At 26.5% G+C, this 17,768-nt stretch overlaps 2 protein-coding genes across 4 annotated transcripts in view; one reads left to right on the top strand and one right to left on the bottom strand.

The window, feature by feature from the left end:
- Positions 1–17,638, bottom strand: part of LOC102674535 (protein kinase byr2) — a 55,233-nt gene extending 37,595 nt beyond the window's left edge. For all 3 annotated transcript variants that reach the window (XR_004151107.1, XM_006620086.2, XM_031512573.1), the window contains exons 1-2: positions 17,073–17,638; positions 3,230–3,296 (exon numbers count right to left, since the gene is read on the bottom strand). Coding sequence is in view for 2 of the 3 variants with exons in the window: in XM_006620086.2 (XP_006620149.1) it covers positions 3,230–3,296; positions 17,073–17,103 (98 nt within the window). In the remaining variant the exon portion in view is untranslated. The remainder of the gene's footprint in view (positions 1–3,229; positions 3,297–17,072) is intronic.
- The window catches only part of LOC102674401 (histone acetyltransferase KAT6B), a 62,938-nt gene that overhangs the window by 8,219 nt on the left and 36,951 nt on the right, over positions 1–17,768 (top strand). The gene's annotated exons all lie outside the window — the stretch shown is intronic.

Below are 17,768 nucleotides of genomic sequence, written 5' to 3'. Positions count from 1 at the left end.
AAAAAAAAAAAAAAAAAAAGAAAGAAAAAAGAAGAAGAAATGGAGGTAGAAATGGAATATAAGATAGTTGTTCGAGATAACAAAAGCAACGATGAAAATTGGGTCAAACGAAGTAAAAAAACGCGTCTGTTCATCCGGCATAAACGGTTCTTTTATTTTTCGTTTAATTGAAACAATAATGAAAAGAATTTTCGCTATTCATAGCGTATTTCTCGTCAACGTAGTAGTAGCGAAAGGCCACGTTCAACGAGCTCACTGACTCGAAACAGGTTACAATTCATTTAATAAATTTTCCTAAGATCTATTATTATTTTCAATAGATTTCTTAATGCATCGCTTGTTTATTATATCCTTTTTTGAAATTATAAAACACTTCTAGAATATTTAATAATATATTTCAAAAAATTTTTACTAACACATGTTCAATTCAATTACCACGTTTTCAAATATCTAATAGACTAAAAGTTTATGTATTCAAATTATATTAATCTTTTCACGATTTTCTTCGAGTTAATAACCATATATACATAAAGATTTACTAGACCTTGCATTAACTAACCATTCACATCTTTCTCTACGATAAATTTATTTCAAAATACCGTAAAGATTATTTCTTCGAGGCCAGAATTTGAAAAATTTCAGACGCACGTGCGATGCGAGGTACCATTAATCAACGATAATTCGTCTAATCTTTCTCCCTTTCTCTTGGAAGCGGGAGAACTCGAGGGATTCCTCCACAGTGTTACACCGTGTTAATAAACTATAATTCAAACGCAACAACATATTTCACGAAATTCGTAAAGCATCTCGCGGGAAAGCTTACGAGCGATCATCGATTTTTACGCCTTCTCACCGCGTTTCACGCTTCGTCGATGCCACGACTAGTCGTTGAATAACGATGAAAGTGCTGTCATTACAACTCGACGCTTCCGGGTGTAAACTTTGTCCGAAAGGAATATTACGTTCTCTCGACACTTTGCAGCGTCAAAGAAAAGCGTAATTCCAACTATGGTTTTTCTACTTCCATATGAATATTAATTACGATACGGAACGCTCTTACTCGTGAAAAATGGAATTTGGAAAAATTTTCCATCGAAATTTTATTTTACTTTAGTTTTAGGAATGGAAAATTGATTTTTCATATTTTGAATATTAATAAGGTACGATTCGATTCGACAGAAGAATCGAAGGGAGGAGGAATACGACGCTTTCGTATTCCGATATTGGAATTATGGGAAGAGAGCGAGGAAAGGGACATCGGAATCCAATTGATGCGGCCATGAAGGAACAAAAATGATTTCCAACGTCGAGGAGGAGCAATTATTTAGACGAGTTTCGTGCCGGCTTCGTGGCTATCGATCGTCTTCGAGACAAGGTTAAAAATATCTATTTGCATGCCGAGATGCATTATACCAGATTAGGCCCTGTGGCTCCTTGCCTTCCTTTTTTCCCCTTCTTGTTTCATTTCGTCGCGAAGGTCGCTGTTGATCGAACTCAAATTTATCGTTGGATCCCTTATTACACGATTTCGTGGGTGTAAATTTGAGCGAAGAAGAATTTATTTATTATTAATTCGTTGAACAATTTTTTCGAATGAATTTTCGAAGTTCGAAAGAATCAAGATAGGATAACTTGAGAAGTATTCATTTTGAGAGAATCTCGAGTTGATCTAGTAAGTAAAACTTATGTTTGCTATTTCATATGTGGGAGAGTATCTCGAGTTTGAATACAATTTCTCGATTGTTTCAGTTTATTTTTATTTCGTTAATTAAATTACGATATGATAAATTTGATTCTGGTCTGTAATATAAAATTGGAATTTTAAAGTAAAATAAATTAATTTAGAAGATGATGGTAAATAATAGGAAGAAATATTTTTTGTTTTATGATATAAATGATCTTGTTTCGTTTTTTAGTTGTAAGTAAAGATGAAGATTTTAGACGTCTGACAACGAACAATCCATTATTAAATTAATTAACTAGGAATGTTTCTACGGGATTTGAATGAAAGGAGAGACCGATTTTGAGATTTCTGTCTTGTAATTAAATTTTAACAATCTTTGTTTCGTATTAAGTAAGAAAATATTAGAATAAAAATATAAAAATAAAATTTTCCTCGATCTTTACACGTTAAATTGAATTGAAAGTTCGATCGAGAAAGTTTAAAGATTGATTAAAAATTATCGGAAAAATAATTATTATACCAATGATAATTCAATTGAAATCTAAATTTAAAGTTTCAATTTCGATTTGGCACAATTTTTAGATATGTGACAGATAAGGATTGCACGCTTTTTCAGAGATCATCATCTGCCGCATAATCCCAGTTAAACGGAAAATAAATTGTCGACGTATGAGAGGGAAATCAGATATCTCTGTAATGCGCAGCTCGTTTTACGAATTTATCGAACTTCGATTCAATCCTCCAACGACTTTTTACAACCGGAAGAATCGGAAATTGATTTTAGTTAGATACCTCTACATCTTCTCGTTTTCAAGTTAGAATAACTTATCCATATTAAAATTTTATAATAAAGATATCGATATAATTCATACTATTTATTATCCCAATTTTTGTTTAACTGAATATTTTATTTTTGAATCGTGATATATGCTTTCTTAATCTCATATTGTTTCTATCGAAGATACTTCAGAAGCTAAAAAATGATGAAAACACAAATAAAAAAATTATTTGTTATATTATATGTTATGATATATTATAGGAAATATACCTGGATATCAAGAATGTAAAAATAATGATGCAGCACGATGAGTTCTGATCGAAATACCGCAAGTTTCATTGCTAGTAAGATATTGCTAGTACTGTCTTTTAATTCTGAGAAGTCTGCTACAATTTAAAATAAACAAATAAAATGTAATACTAATTAAAAAGCTTATGTGGTTCAGCAGCAAACTATAATTAAAAAAATATTTTATTTATATTGTAATTTACTCTTTGTAATAGCTATTGCATTATTCTTTTTGTAATAAATAATACAATAATGAGAAAAGGAGAACATTCTATCGTTCAAAAATTCCTTTAACTTAAACAGCCATGTCCTATTATTTCGGATATTAAATAATTTTTATTCTATTTAAATTTAAAGTTCAAATTTTAAATTAAAAATCCGTATATCGAGATATTTCTTCTGTATTCCTTTTTATATCTGAAAATATGAAAATTCGAATATTTAAAGATTATTTAATTTTATTAAAAATTATTACTCACTTTGGAATATCGCCGATTTTCGGTGGCCGACATTTTCGCGGAGGAACGTTGCCCCATACGTTGCACGCTGGAAAATAATATTTTATTTGTTATTTATAAAATTTATATTATATTTAATTTTTTACTTACATTTATTATTATTATTTTCTATCTTTCTAACTTTTATTTTTACTTGTAACATCGTAATAATAAAAAATGATTAAAATTACGATATTACTTCATCTCATAAAAATATTGAATATTGGATAAGAATTGTTTTATTATAAACCAAACTATTACAACTCTATTACAAACTGTGTGAATAGTTTGAAAAAGGATATTGAAAACTTCGATATGACTTTAAATTTGCTTTGTAAACGAAAACTGAAACTTCGATAATCGATCGATTTAATCTCAACAAGTTCCAAACTTGCGAATTAACGCGGACATCTTCGAACTTCGCACAAGTTCAAAGTTCCTGTCAAAGCTTCCAAGGTATGCGAAAGTTTGTCGTGGATCTTCTATAGATTCGAAATCTTGGACAACAGAAATTTTCAAACTGCTGGAACAGATTAAACTGTAGAAATTCAACTGGTCAAGTTCCCAGAATTATGCTAACTCTAGAAATATCCTGTAAATTTAATCTTAACATATTCTCGAACTTAACGCTTCAGAAAGTCTTTCTCCCTCGAATTTCTAACATTTCTTTATCTTAGTAATAAAATAAAATTGTTTATACATTAACATACAACATTCCCTAAATATTTATGAACACTGCTTATTAATTTTCATTTTTTACTTTTAAATTTCATGTTTCACATAGATAATTATGCATAGATAATTGCATTCTTTCATATTTTTCTTATCGTGCAAAAATTAATAATTAAAGTGTTTCTCTTTAAATGGAGATAACAAACACGTCAAGAAAGAATAAAAAATTAATATAGAATAGAAAAATTATTAATATATAAAATTTTTGAATTTTTGAAAAATTAGAAGAATTGATATTATTTAATTTTAAAGGAAAAATTATTATTAATTAATAATTAAATAATTAAAATTAAAGTTTCTTTATATAAAATCTATTTCATAACAATATTTAAAATCACATGAAATCACTAGAAATTGCAAACATGTTTCTTTTCTTTAGCATTATTACTCATCTACTCCATTTGTCCGCTTGGCTTCTATTCATTTCATCGATCGCCCACCTTCGAAGGCATTTACTAATTACAAGATTCGCTCTTTGAACACGTTTGCGATGCACTATGTCCTGCAATCGGGTCTTATTAAATCCAGAATGCGATTTTAATACGATTTAAACTCATTGATTCTTTGCTTCAATCCTTCCACGAATTAAACATCAATATGGATGAATTTTCTTTCAACACGAATTAAATGTATTAGATTTACCTAAAAATGTTTCTATTTTCACTTTTTCTTTCGTTTCGTATTATAAATTTCTTTTCTTTAAATAAAAATCATATTGAAATGAAATATTTACATTTATGTTAATCTATCCAGAATATACCATATTGGCAAAAAAGTTTTCATCGTGTTTCTGGATTCTTTGCATTGAAATTTTCAAATGGAAATTTAACTTCACTACAAGAAATTATATATCATAAAAAAATTAAAGATTATGTCATGTTGCATGTAAAATATAATGTACAACATATAAACAGAATATACAGTGAGATATCTTTGGAGAATCAATTCTATGGACAAAGAAAAAGTACAATAATTAATATAATGATATAATGAAATGATGAATTATCATATTCTTTATCGTTTATTATAATTTCCTTTATAATAGATAATCTTTTCTATATTTTTATCTAATTATAACATATAATACATGATATTCTTATTTATTGTTAAAAAACAATAAATGAATCTACATCATCATACTATTACGTGATAATGTGATGAGTCATTTTTTAGAGACATATATATGAAAAAAACATACAAGTATATCCTCGTGTATATATATTTGTAATTTAAAAAATCGACAAAGTTATTAATAAAGCTTATCTGTCAATCATTTTATAACTAACTAGATTAATACGCGTGAAAAATGTCCAAATTTCATTTCCTGTAAAAAAATATTCATTTCCATAAATTCAATCTACACTATCGTTATTACCCTCGAAACTATAAATAATCTTTCGATAATATCTTTGATACAATTAAACAATCAACCTTGGAAAGAAATAATTAACTTCTAAAATGATTCTTACCTATCACCTCATTTCTCTGGCTTTTGCTTCTGGATCCATTATGATTACGCCATGATTCGGGCCAGACAAGAAACTGTCTGGCTTTGATCGACGACCTTTCAATTAATTATCGCTCGGTGTGTGCAATAGCACGGGAACGAAGTTTATCGATGGAGAGGCGGGGAAGAAATTACGAGAGAAGACGGTTGTGGATTTTCTTTTCTCGAATATCGATATCCGTCTAATCTATAATAAATTTAAGTTTTTCGCTTTCGCGAGAAATTTTATCGATAAGTTGGAGGTTAGGTTGAAGTGGAAAGGGGAGAAAGGATCGTTAACCAAGATGTTTCTATTTGTTTTCAATCATAAGCTTGATTTCATTCGTGATTCGATTATTTCCGATAAATTGGGTCTAGGAGGGGATGAGGCGTCGTGTCACGCTTCGTTTAGTGATCTCGATTTTTAATAAGTAGTTGAGTGTAGTTGAGATTATGGCTGTTTTCGCAGAAACTTTTCTCTGCTCTAGATTAAAAATATGTATATTTTTCTTTTTAACAATATTGATGATCGAATATAATATATAATTATTTCCTATTATTAATTGTAATTTTTTAATTGGAAATATTTTTTAAGAGAGATTGTGATAAAGAAAATAAACTTAATTAAATGTATATAAAAGCAAAGAAATAAAATTTCATTCCTTTGAAAGATTTTTTATTTTTCAAACCAAATTTAAAATTTATTTCTTTTAGATTTTTAGAATAATAAAAAAAAAATACTTAAAAAAATATTCATGGAGTGTTAATTTAATTTAAACTTCTTAGATAAATTCATATAATTTTAAAATTTATTTATTTTAAAAATATGAAAGATTTGAATATATTAAATTTAATTTAAATTTAAATGTGAAATTTAAATAAATTAACTTTCTTACAACATAACTTATATAATTCCATCAAATTCAAAATATTTTACATATGTATTATATTTTGTAATTTAACATACCTATTAAAATCTAGAGAAATATATAATTATTTCGAGAAATTAATAAAATATCTATCAATTATTAATTAAAAAGAAACGTAAAGTATGTTTATGTTCAATCCTATCAATTTTTTCTAATAAAATAAAACTATTTCTCTCCATAATTTCTATAGAAGATATAATATTTTATCGAAATATTTAATTTAACAAGAAATAAATTAAAAAAGAATATTTATGAAATGATAAAATTATATAGATATATAAAAGAAATCTACAGAATTTGATACAATGCATCAGAGGATAATATATGAAGCAATATACACGAAGCAGTAGAGATAAATAATTCTCGATAATTCATAAGTGTCATATTAAATATGATGTATGATAACACGTGGATTCGTGTCAATTGGGTTCGCTCCAAAATCAGAGAACTTGTCGCAGTCCAATTTTCCCTTTATCCGTCTCAAAACTTTCCGAATTTATGATACACGATTGTTTTATATCGTGAAAGAAAGTAGGAAGCCAACCGGGTAAACTTTCAACAATAAATTCCATTCTAATGGAATTCGAAATAATCTCGAATTCTATACCGATTGGAGAAATAATAGAAGCTTTGGAGGATATCAATTTTAAAACGTGAAAGGAAATTCTTTCGATTCTTTTGCATCTAATGAAACGATAATACGATTATACGACTTTATGTATTTTTATATCTTGCCTTTGTAACGTTGCTACTTCCTTCGAATCATTGTACCCAATTACGTTTGTGAGTTTTAAAATATTGTGAATATATTTCACATTCATCCTGTATATATTCTACACATTTTGTGTAATGTAATTACATAAATGTATATAATAGTCCAGTAATAAGACATAGAATCATATCTTTTATTTATATTATAACATCATTGCTTTGGTTTTACATAATTGATTTTATGATTAGTCCTGTCATTTATAAATTGTTTATTATTTTGAGTTGTGTGAAATAACGAGAGAAGACTATATATTTGAATGATGTGATTGATATGATTGATGATTGTAAATAATGGAAATTTATATATTTGTAACAAGCAAATATATGTTTTATTTTTTATTTATTAAAATATATCATGCTGTTATTATTCTTATATCAATTAATACTCTTTACATCATAATAATTTATCAATTATAATAATATTAGAAAATTAATAAGTTACAAAGTATAGACCAAAAAAAAATTCATTTGTATTAGATATTTATTAATCAATATAGTCATCATCAATAATAGTCAATCATAATATTTTTCTTATTATTGTTTTAAAAATTATTTAGAATATTATTACATTATATTACATTATATTATCCTATATAACATTGAGACGATGCACAAGAATTTTCATAATAGAAATATGTCCATCATCTCTGCAATATAGTTACTTCGGTTATAACGTATACATCATAGAATATAACCGCTTAAGGGATTAAAGGTTAATTATATTTTTCATAATAACATTGTAGAACTAAATGAGATATAAAATGGATATGGTGCTTAACCGAGGCTATATAAACTTTAATCAATTCTTCCAAAATTAATTATGTCTTAGATTATTTTTAACACTCGAGAGAAAATTGAAATATTCGAAGTAAAGTTTGATAAAATGGAAATTGTAAAACTTATTTTATATTTTAATTACTTCTCTTGAAATTAATTACTTTCCTTTCCCCCCTCCCCCCCCGTTTTTATTGTTTTTAATTATTTATGGTATCCGAAGGAAAATTAAAATAAAATTAAAAATATGACAGCTGATGTATTAGGCACTTATTGTTCTCTTAATCATTATTTTTACTATAATAATAAATATTATTATTACAATACTTTTATAAATATAAAAAATATTATTAAAATTTCATTTCAAGCAGAAAATTGATATTTTATCTTTAATAGAAGTTAAAATAAATTACAACATTCCTGTTAGAAGAAAAGATTGAAAAAGATTGCAGTGCTTATACAGAAATGGCAAATTAATAAAATTCATGATCGTTTTCAAAGAATGATTGAAAAATGTATAAATAAAACAATTTTCTGCTGATAAAATAGTATATGATAATACGTACCATACGATATTTAACGAGAGTCGAAATTGTGAAAAGTAATCAAGAATATTTCGTCTTTTTTAATTAGAACATCTTTAACCACTGGAAAAAAGGCGATCAATAGAACGATCTCTTCGATGAAACATTCAGATACCATTAAGTTGAAGTGCCCCACGATAATTAATTAAGAACGCCTCGTAACCTTTAATTAGCAATTACGAACGATCGATCTCTTTTGAATGCAATGGTTTCGTAAACTTAAAAGTTTGAAATAAAATCACACCAAAGTACTTTGTCTTGTATAGAAGAATGGAGTAATCGCAATTGGGGGAATGAAATGTTAAAATTAGAGAGAAAAGTTGCAAAAATTATAAAAATTATAAAAATAATATTATTATTAAAAGAAAAAGACTATAATTTCGATCTTATTTTCAAGAAAATAGAAAATAAATATGTTTCTAAGAGCACAATAATATTATGTAATAATATTATGTAATAAATTGTAAGTGACAAAATTAAAAAAAAATATGAAAAAATATAGATAAAGAATGAATAATAAATATAATATTTGCTTTAAAATTGATTTTAATATTCAATTTTCGAAAGCTTGGAAAAGATTCTGTACACACGACCTATAAAATCAGGCAATAGAATGATTCTTAATTCCCTCATTTTCTGAACGATTCTGCAGTCAAAGCGATTTTTCGTGCTAACTCGAGCTTAGAAAACTTTCATAACCTCTCCAAAACCTCTCTATTATCAATTCTCATCAATGCTTTAAAAATAAAAATTATGCCGCATTAGAAGATTGAAAATCTCACAAAAATTCATAAAATTGTAAAATTTTGTTTAAAAATTAATTTAATTTTCTCTTTCTCGTCCTTTCTCTCTCCTTTTTTGATAAATAAATTCGAAATTAAAAAAAGGATTAAACATAATTAATAATTAAATACAAAATAGCAAATATATAAAGTACGATCTTTTAATCGATATTCGAATCAGATTCGTTTAAAATTTGATTCTTGTATAATTATCTTAAATCTTATTCAATGATTAATACAAGTCGAATGTATCTTTTCGCAAAATTCATTAATTAATTAACTTAAAAAATTTTCATGGATAGCGCTCTTATAACCTGTTGCCCCGTTTCCGGTTATACCGCGCGAAATTTCGTTACTATCCTGATGCACTCGCCAGATGATAATTAAACGATAATTAATCTTCGTCAGAGGTGTATGATATATGTCGCATCCAGTTTTCGCATTTACCGTTATCAAGAATTTTGACCAACTTTTTCATCAACTATCGAGATAGTCAGCTATTTGTGGAACATATTTTCTCGGGAAAATATTACGAATTTTAACAAATAATATTTAAATGAGTCTGGAAGCTATTATTCTTATGAATTGTATTTTAACAAATGAAACATTGAACGTTAATGATTTTATGGTGATATGTTGCTAAAAAATATTAGCCTTATATATATTTTATTTTATATATACAAATATTCATTAAAATCTGAATTTTATTAATTTAAATAAAGTTTCTAATAAGATAGTGTATATGAGACTTTTTTAACCAATTATATACATAGAGAAAGTCTATCTAAATCGTAAAATAAAGATCTAAGCTATACATAGATGGATCCAAAGATAAAATAACTAAATTGATCAAAAAACCTAAATTAGCTTTTAAATTTTGTCTTTCTTTTACAGAATATTTCTAAAAGGCACTCAAGTGATACTCTAGTAATAACCATTAATGATCAAATATTCTATCATGAAACAACGATTTCAATTATTCGATTTGCTTCAAATACTCTTTTTTCTTCTTCAATATCAAAGTGAATATATACATATATAATAATATTCAAACACTTTTCCTATTTTTTCCATGATATATATATCTCTAACTAACTAAAAGTCTAAAAAATGATAATATTTATATTAATATTTAATATATTATTTCTTCAAACTTCAATGATAAAACCTCTAATCTATAGTCAAGTATTTAAAATCAAAGAAATAAATACGAAAAAAATCACTAATCTATCCAATTACTTAAATTCATCCACAATTCAATGCCCGTATAATTCGAATCACGAATCGACTCGAAATATCGTTCGATCGTAAAAGAAAGAAAAGATTCAAGAGAAAAGGTATGTTCAATCCCATCGGAAAAAATCGAAGGTAACGAGAAAAATCTAAAATCCACGGGACAAAATCCATCACGATTTTCCTTCAATTTCTCGATCTGGAGGATCGTACGATACGATCCTCCGCGTCTCTAGAGGAAAGAATCGAATGGGAAAACTGAATGAGCATCGCGACAAGCGTGTCGGGTCACTTCCAATTACTCCGGTATACGATTCCTAGGCACAAGTCAATTGTTAAATCGCCAAGGGACCACGAATCGCTTCGAGCCGGATCCGTGTTCGCATTATCTCGGTCATATCCTCTTTTCCGTCCATAACGGCTGACTCTCCGGCTACTCAACGACTGGAATCGTTCCAGTGACACATACACACACGTATACACACACGCTCTTAGATATCGATCGCGATGACGAGGATGGAAAAATAATTGTCGAGATTCCAATCGCTCTACTTCGCGTAGATGTGCTCGAGACATTTCTCGAGTATATAGAACGAGCAAATAACAAATCCTAAATCTATTGCGATGTTTATTTATTTCTCTTATTAAAATTGTGAGAGATAAATGAATAGAAAGATTATTGGATAATTTGTAATATAAAAAAATTATTTTGTGCGTCGTTGTGTGATACGATAATGTGTATGATAGAAATTATTGTATATATTATTGTATCTATCGTGATATTTAGAAACTAATTAAATATATTAAGTTTCACATTATTTGATTTCACGCGAGTACAAAGATTTGATGTTATGAAAATAAAATGTAGAATCTGATTTAAATATATAGATTTGTAATTATTATAGTATATTTTGTCCTATTATTAATTATTTTATTAAAAAAAATAATAATTTGTTATAAATTTTGCAAAATTATTATAATACGATATTAAATTCTCAAGTCGTTATAAATAATCAGAATATTTCTGTGATTTTTTTATATAAGTTTAAATTTAGAAATCTTGTCGAAAAAATATGGGCTTTAACTTAATGAAGCATATAAAATATGACTAAATATATATTTTCTGGAAATATCAATATTGAAGAGAAATATATTGAAAAATATGTAATGAAGTTCATCATTAAAAAAATAAACTGATTTCATTAATTTTATTATTTTATTCAATTAATAATATTTAATTTGATTCTTGAAGTTTGAAATTTTATTCGTATTTATTTTTCTAATCTCTACATTTTAACTTATTTAAAATGTAAACTAAAATATATAAAAGTGAATATTTCCAGAAAATTAATTTAATCAAATAATAATTAAACTTCTGACTTAAATTACTTTCGTATTTTTTTTTCGCGATATAATCACAAAGTTAAAGACTTTGAAATAAATAAAATTAAAAAAATTCTTTTTTAAAAGGAATTATTCTATTTTTGAATTACTATTCTATCATATTTTATTATAAATTAATCTAAACTTGTGGAAATTTAAAAATTCTTTTTTCAACAAAGTAATTGTCCTCTTTTTAAATATTATAAAAAATATCATAAATCCTAAAAAAGAATTATCATAAAATTCTTTTACGACAAATTCAACAATTATTATACTTTCAAATAAGTTATATACATGTAATTTATTATACAACAATATAGCAATTCAAATAGAGAAAATTTTTATAATTATTATCACTAACAATGCCTAAGAAATGATAATAAATAACAATTTTATGACAATACTTTGGAACATGTGTAAATCATGTTTTTTTTTTTAAACTAAACTCTATTATCACTCTACACAAGGATTTTTATGAATCAAAAGCGAGCATTTGCGCGAGTATATATGCATATAACGTATATTACCTTGACACACTTCTGAAATTAAAGGGATGCATGTACGGATAACAAATACTTGGACTCCTTTATTATCTACGATACAGAATATTTTTGTAATTATACAAAGACAAGAGACGATTTGAATCCAAGATTTCATTGCTCATAGTTATTAGATCAATAAATGTAATGAAATCTCCTCCTTTTTCCTAGAATATTAAATTTAATTATTAAATATTACGTTAAAAAATATCGTGATAATTGCTGAATTAATTGCTATCTATCCTGCAATCAAGTTACATGTATTATGAATATTACAATATTTCAAAAAACGTATTCGTTTAAATGATTTTTTAATTTATTATGAATTAAAAAATCATACGAATGAAATATGAAAAAAGTATTTAATATGAGAAAAAGTATCGTAAAAATCGTTGGAAATATTAGTGATGAAAGGTAATATGAATATCATGATGTTTCAAATGACAATTATCGCGAATAATATAGAAAATATTAATAATACGTAATATTTTACCATTTTTAAAAAAAAGATGAAAATAATTTAAAAATTATTGAAAAAATTTGAAAAGAAAATGAATTTTAAGATAATTTAAAATTACAATTATTAAAAATAATTTTTTATATCAATTTTTAAATTTTTATTACACAAATTTAAATGGAACGATAAATATCAAAAAAATTGTTGAAAATATAAATTCAACATTTAAAACAGAGAATTTAAATGTCAAAAACATTCAGCGTTGATTTATGGAATTCAAAGAGGAATGAGTTTTATTAATAAATGAACACAGTGGACAATGTCGTTAATGATAATGTTTTTAGAGATATGAATAAGTGATGTATATATCTTATAATAATCAGTAGAAAAAATAACATTCCATGTGAAATTTTATTATTATTCTTTGATGTTTTTACACAGAGAAATTAAGAAAAGTAGAAAAATTTTGACTTAAGTGACATCGCATATATTATCAATGATAACAATGCTTAATGTTTATAAAAAGTTAATAGAATTTCCATGGAAATTCTTTTGATTGAAAATGTTTTGTAGAAGGATTTTTTATATAAACTACATTCAATTATACTTTGATGTGTAATATACATAGATATTCGCAATTCTTTATATTAATCCTATGTAATATTGAATTTATTTGGATAAAAATTAAATTTATAATTCAAATATACTTTCAGATATATAATAAATTAATTAATTATTATTTTAATTATCATTTGAATAAAGAAATAGTAAACAAAATTAAGAATATCTTTATAATTTTTGAAAGTTTAAAACATTGAAAAGAATTGAATGTGATGATAATAAAAACAAAATAAATCACTATAAAGGACATTATGAATTAAAAATAAAAATTCTGAATTTTTTCAATTAAATTTAAGTTGACATTTATATATTATATATTGACCATGTCCTATTTCTACAGCAAATTATAGTAATGTTTCCAATATCCATTGCCAGACTTCTACTTAACGATCCTCTTTCTTACAAATTCTTTCTTATACCCTCATATCTATATATCTTTCTTATATACCCTTTTCTTTCTTATATTCTTTCGCATATATATATTTTACAACTGTAACACTTTCGAAATTACAATTCTATAAATTGAAAACTTATTTACTTGAAATACCATTGCTTAAAATTTCCTTATATTTAATTGAAATATATCTTTGAGATGTTATTTCTTTATATAACTAACTTTTCCAGAAGAAGAAGAAAAACCTTATATCACTCAAAGGAATAAAAAGTACGTATTTCTATCTATTCTATTTTCAAAAACTTTTCCCTATTTTCCTTAATGTTTTTGATTATTATCGAGAATTGATTCGATGGTATCAAGATGAATATAATATAAATGATAATATCGTCGACGATCGATTTTACGAGGAAATTCGATATAAACACAATACAAGGATAAATGGAGGGGTTGGAATCATCATCGATAGGGGTGTTTACGTGTCTACGGTGGGGTTTATCGCGCCGTTTATATCGAGGCCTGGCTGTGATCGACAGCCAAGTCCATTAATCAACGCAAACTCGATTAAGAGTCACGAAACGGTTCTCTTTCAACCCTCTGCGATCCTCTTGCACAATCGAAGCCCAAGGGTACGACACGTAAGGATGAAAACGAACGATCATGGCGCAGTGTAATTGAAATCTACGAAATTTGTCGAGGTCGTATTTCGGGCTGATTCGAATTTATCGATGGAAATTAATTAAGGGATTAATTTCAGTCTAGCGGGAATGTTCACCAGGCTGCGTAAATATTTATAAAGCTGTTGAAACTTCGATTAATTAAATTAAACGAAGGAATTAAATATTTTATTTAAATATTTAAGTTGTATTTTATAAATACACGATGTAAAAGATACTATAAAAGAAATTCTGAATTAATTTATCGATTTTTATATATTTGCTTTAAAGTTGCATAGAATTAAATGACCTATACTTTTTAATATTATTTAATTTTTTGATTTCAATAATTTCTCGATAATAAAATTCTATATTCGAAATGTAAATCGAGGATAAAGTTTTTGAAGATACTTTTTAAAGAATACTTAAATACATAGATATTAATATGAAAAATTAAACGAAATAGATTGATAGTATTTAAAAAAAAAAAATATTTAGAAAAAAGGTAATTACGTTAATGTTTGGCCTTGTATCAAATTGATTTCGATTTGAATTATTCATTGGTAAGTATAATTAAAAAAAAAAAAATGAAATCATATCCTGTTTATGAAATTATGAGAAAATATTGTTAATGAATGACTAGTTAGATCTGCATTGATGAGTTTGCACACACTCCAACGTAATGAGATATAATTCAATTTGCAGAGAGTATTACTTCCCTACGTTGATTAGACGATATTAATTAATCTAAAGTTCAAAAGAAACTTATCTCTTAGATGTTCTTAACGAACTATAATATCATTTCGATATTTTAAATACAATTTTGATGTAATATGAATATCAGAGAAATTTTGTTTTAACTAATATATTTCTTCAAAAATATCAAAAAACAATGTCTCTTCTCGAACTATAATGATAAAATAAAGAAGTTTCTTAACAAGAAAAAGGTCAGAAAAAGTCTGAGGTTTATTTCTTAAACAGCTTTTCCCACTCGAATTAAGGCGATGAAATATAATTTTTCTAATGATGAGAAAATGAAATAAGAAACTTTCGTAACGAGAAAAAGAGACAATTAGATTCTTTTCGAATATTTCTATAACTAAATAAACACTTTATTAATGTGATAATAGAATTGTTAATTAAATAAAAAATTCGAAAAGTTTGAAAATTTGATTAGTTTAGAATATCTGTTATTAAACAATTTTATAATAACAAACTAAATAAACTAGTATAATATAATCTCTTCTGAAACAATTAAAATAATAAATTACGATCCTTGTTTGGAATAATTATATTGATGAAATAATAAAACAAAATGAAAAAAAAATTGAAAAAAAATCATGATATGATTATTTTAAAATATATATATATAAATACTAAACTTAATTAATGAAATTTATTTTATCTAATAGAAAAAACTTAAAAATCTGAAATTAATTGTCTTCGATTAATTAATAATAATAAATAATAATAAATAATCTCGAATAATTCCTAGGATTAATTTCTTTGGTTCAAAATGCAGGTAGCATTGTTATAATAAAGAACCAAAGTCGAGACAAAGATAAGGAAATAGCGGAACGTCCAAGTCAAAATTGCACCATCCAATCTTCGTATAATAGTCACGTTTCGTACTACGTCCTGCCAACGTTTCATAAACAATGAAATTCACCTCGTAGTTTGACTGAATATTTGAATAACGAACGAGAGCATGTCAATAAGTTTGATGAGATAAACTGCGACATTCCCAGACTGAACGTGACCACATTTCGGAAATCAATAAGCCGAAGAATAAGCTTAAGAATAACTTGAACAGAAGTAAACGCATAATCAAATCTTTCTAGTTTTGAATTGGTATAAAGAAAGATGAATCACAACTGCATTTCTATGTTATGTTACACGTTATATTGCACGTTTTAATAATAATAAATAATCTCGAATAATTCCCAGAATTAATTTCTTTGATTCAAAATGCAGATAACATTGTTAAATAAATAATCGAGGTCGAGACAAAGATAAGAAAATAGCGGCACGTTTTAGGATAATTTTATTCGTAGAGGATTTCAGAAAAATCTCAAATCTTCTATTTTAATTAGTTTGATTTTTTGTTTAAATTATTTGAAATTTCTTTTTAATATTAGAAAATGCTAATATTAGAAATAGATTACGATCAATAAGTACTTACATATTGCAACGAATTATAATATTCCAATATCATTCAACTGTACTTTTCTTTCTGCAAATATTCCTACACTTCTTCAAAAAATAAAACATTCTAATTATAATATCTCAATGTCATTCAACTGAAACTTTCCTAAAAAGTTTTATATTAACAACAACACTTGATCAAAAAATAAAACAAAAATTTAATTATATAATTCTAATTATAACATCCCAATTTCTACAATTGAAATACACTTCTTCCCTCTCTACAAATATTCCTACAACAAATCGATCAAAAAGAATAAAACAAGAATCACCACTCACCATCCATAGTCATGTTATCCCCTAGCTTCATTTCGATGCTCACTGTTCCGAATGGATCCACGCTGTTCCAGCCGACTTGTCTTCAATCGAGTCTTGCTAGATGGGAATACGAACTATTATTTCTCCGCAATGTCACTTTTTCCTTTCTCCCTCTCTCTCTCTTTCTCTCTTGCCCTTAATATAGATATCCAATTGCTAGGGATCCCTAGACGATCTCCTTTTTCCCCCAACGCGATTTCTTCGCGCTCGTTAGATGAGTGAGTGCCGTGTCGGCGATTACACGCCTGTCTCTTGCCATGGTTAACGTCGTTTCGCGGCAGAATAATCAAATTATCAAACGATTCGACGTTCCACCAGCCTGCTGACACACGGACCAATCGATAAATCGTTAGTTCTTCGAATCTTCGCCATGGACCATGATTCTTCCGCTTCCTGTGAGATCATCGTACTTGTCTAAAGGAAATCGAAATTTCTGATCGATAGACTCGGGTTGGAGCTCGGTTATCCTTCGGGCAAGACCATTTATCATCGATGTTAGAGGGACTCGCGACTTCTCATCTTGGACCTGTGGACAGAAAAAAAAAATGTTAGTATCATGAATAATTTTTTAACTGTACACGTATGAATAATGTCTTCGACACGTTATTCGAAGATTTGATCGAGTATTAACTCTTTTTTAATATTATAATTATATAA

This window comes from Apis dorsata, unplaced genomic scaffold (genome assembly GCF_000469605.1).
Source record: "Apis dorsata unplaced genomic scaffold, Apis dorsata 1.3 scaffold_473, whole genome shotgun sequence".
Classification (NCBI taxonomy): Eukaryota; Metazoa; Arthropoda; class Insecta; order Hymenoptera; family Apidae; genus Apis; species Apis dorsata.
The sequence above is the reverse complement of the archived record's forward strand: the minus strand, read 5'-3'. Positions and strand labels throughout refer to the sequence as shown.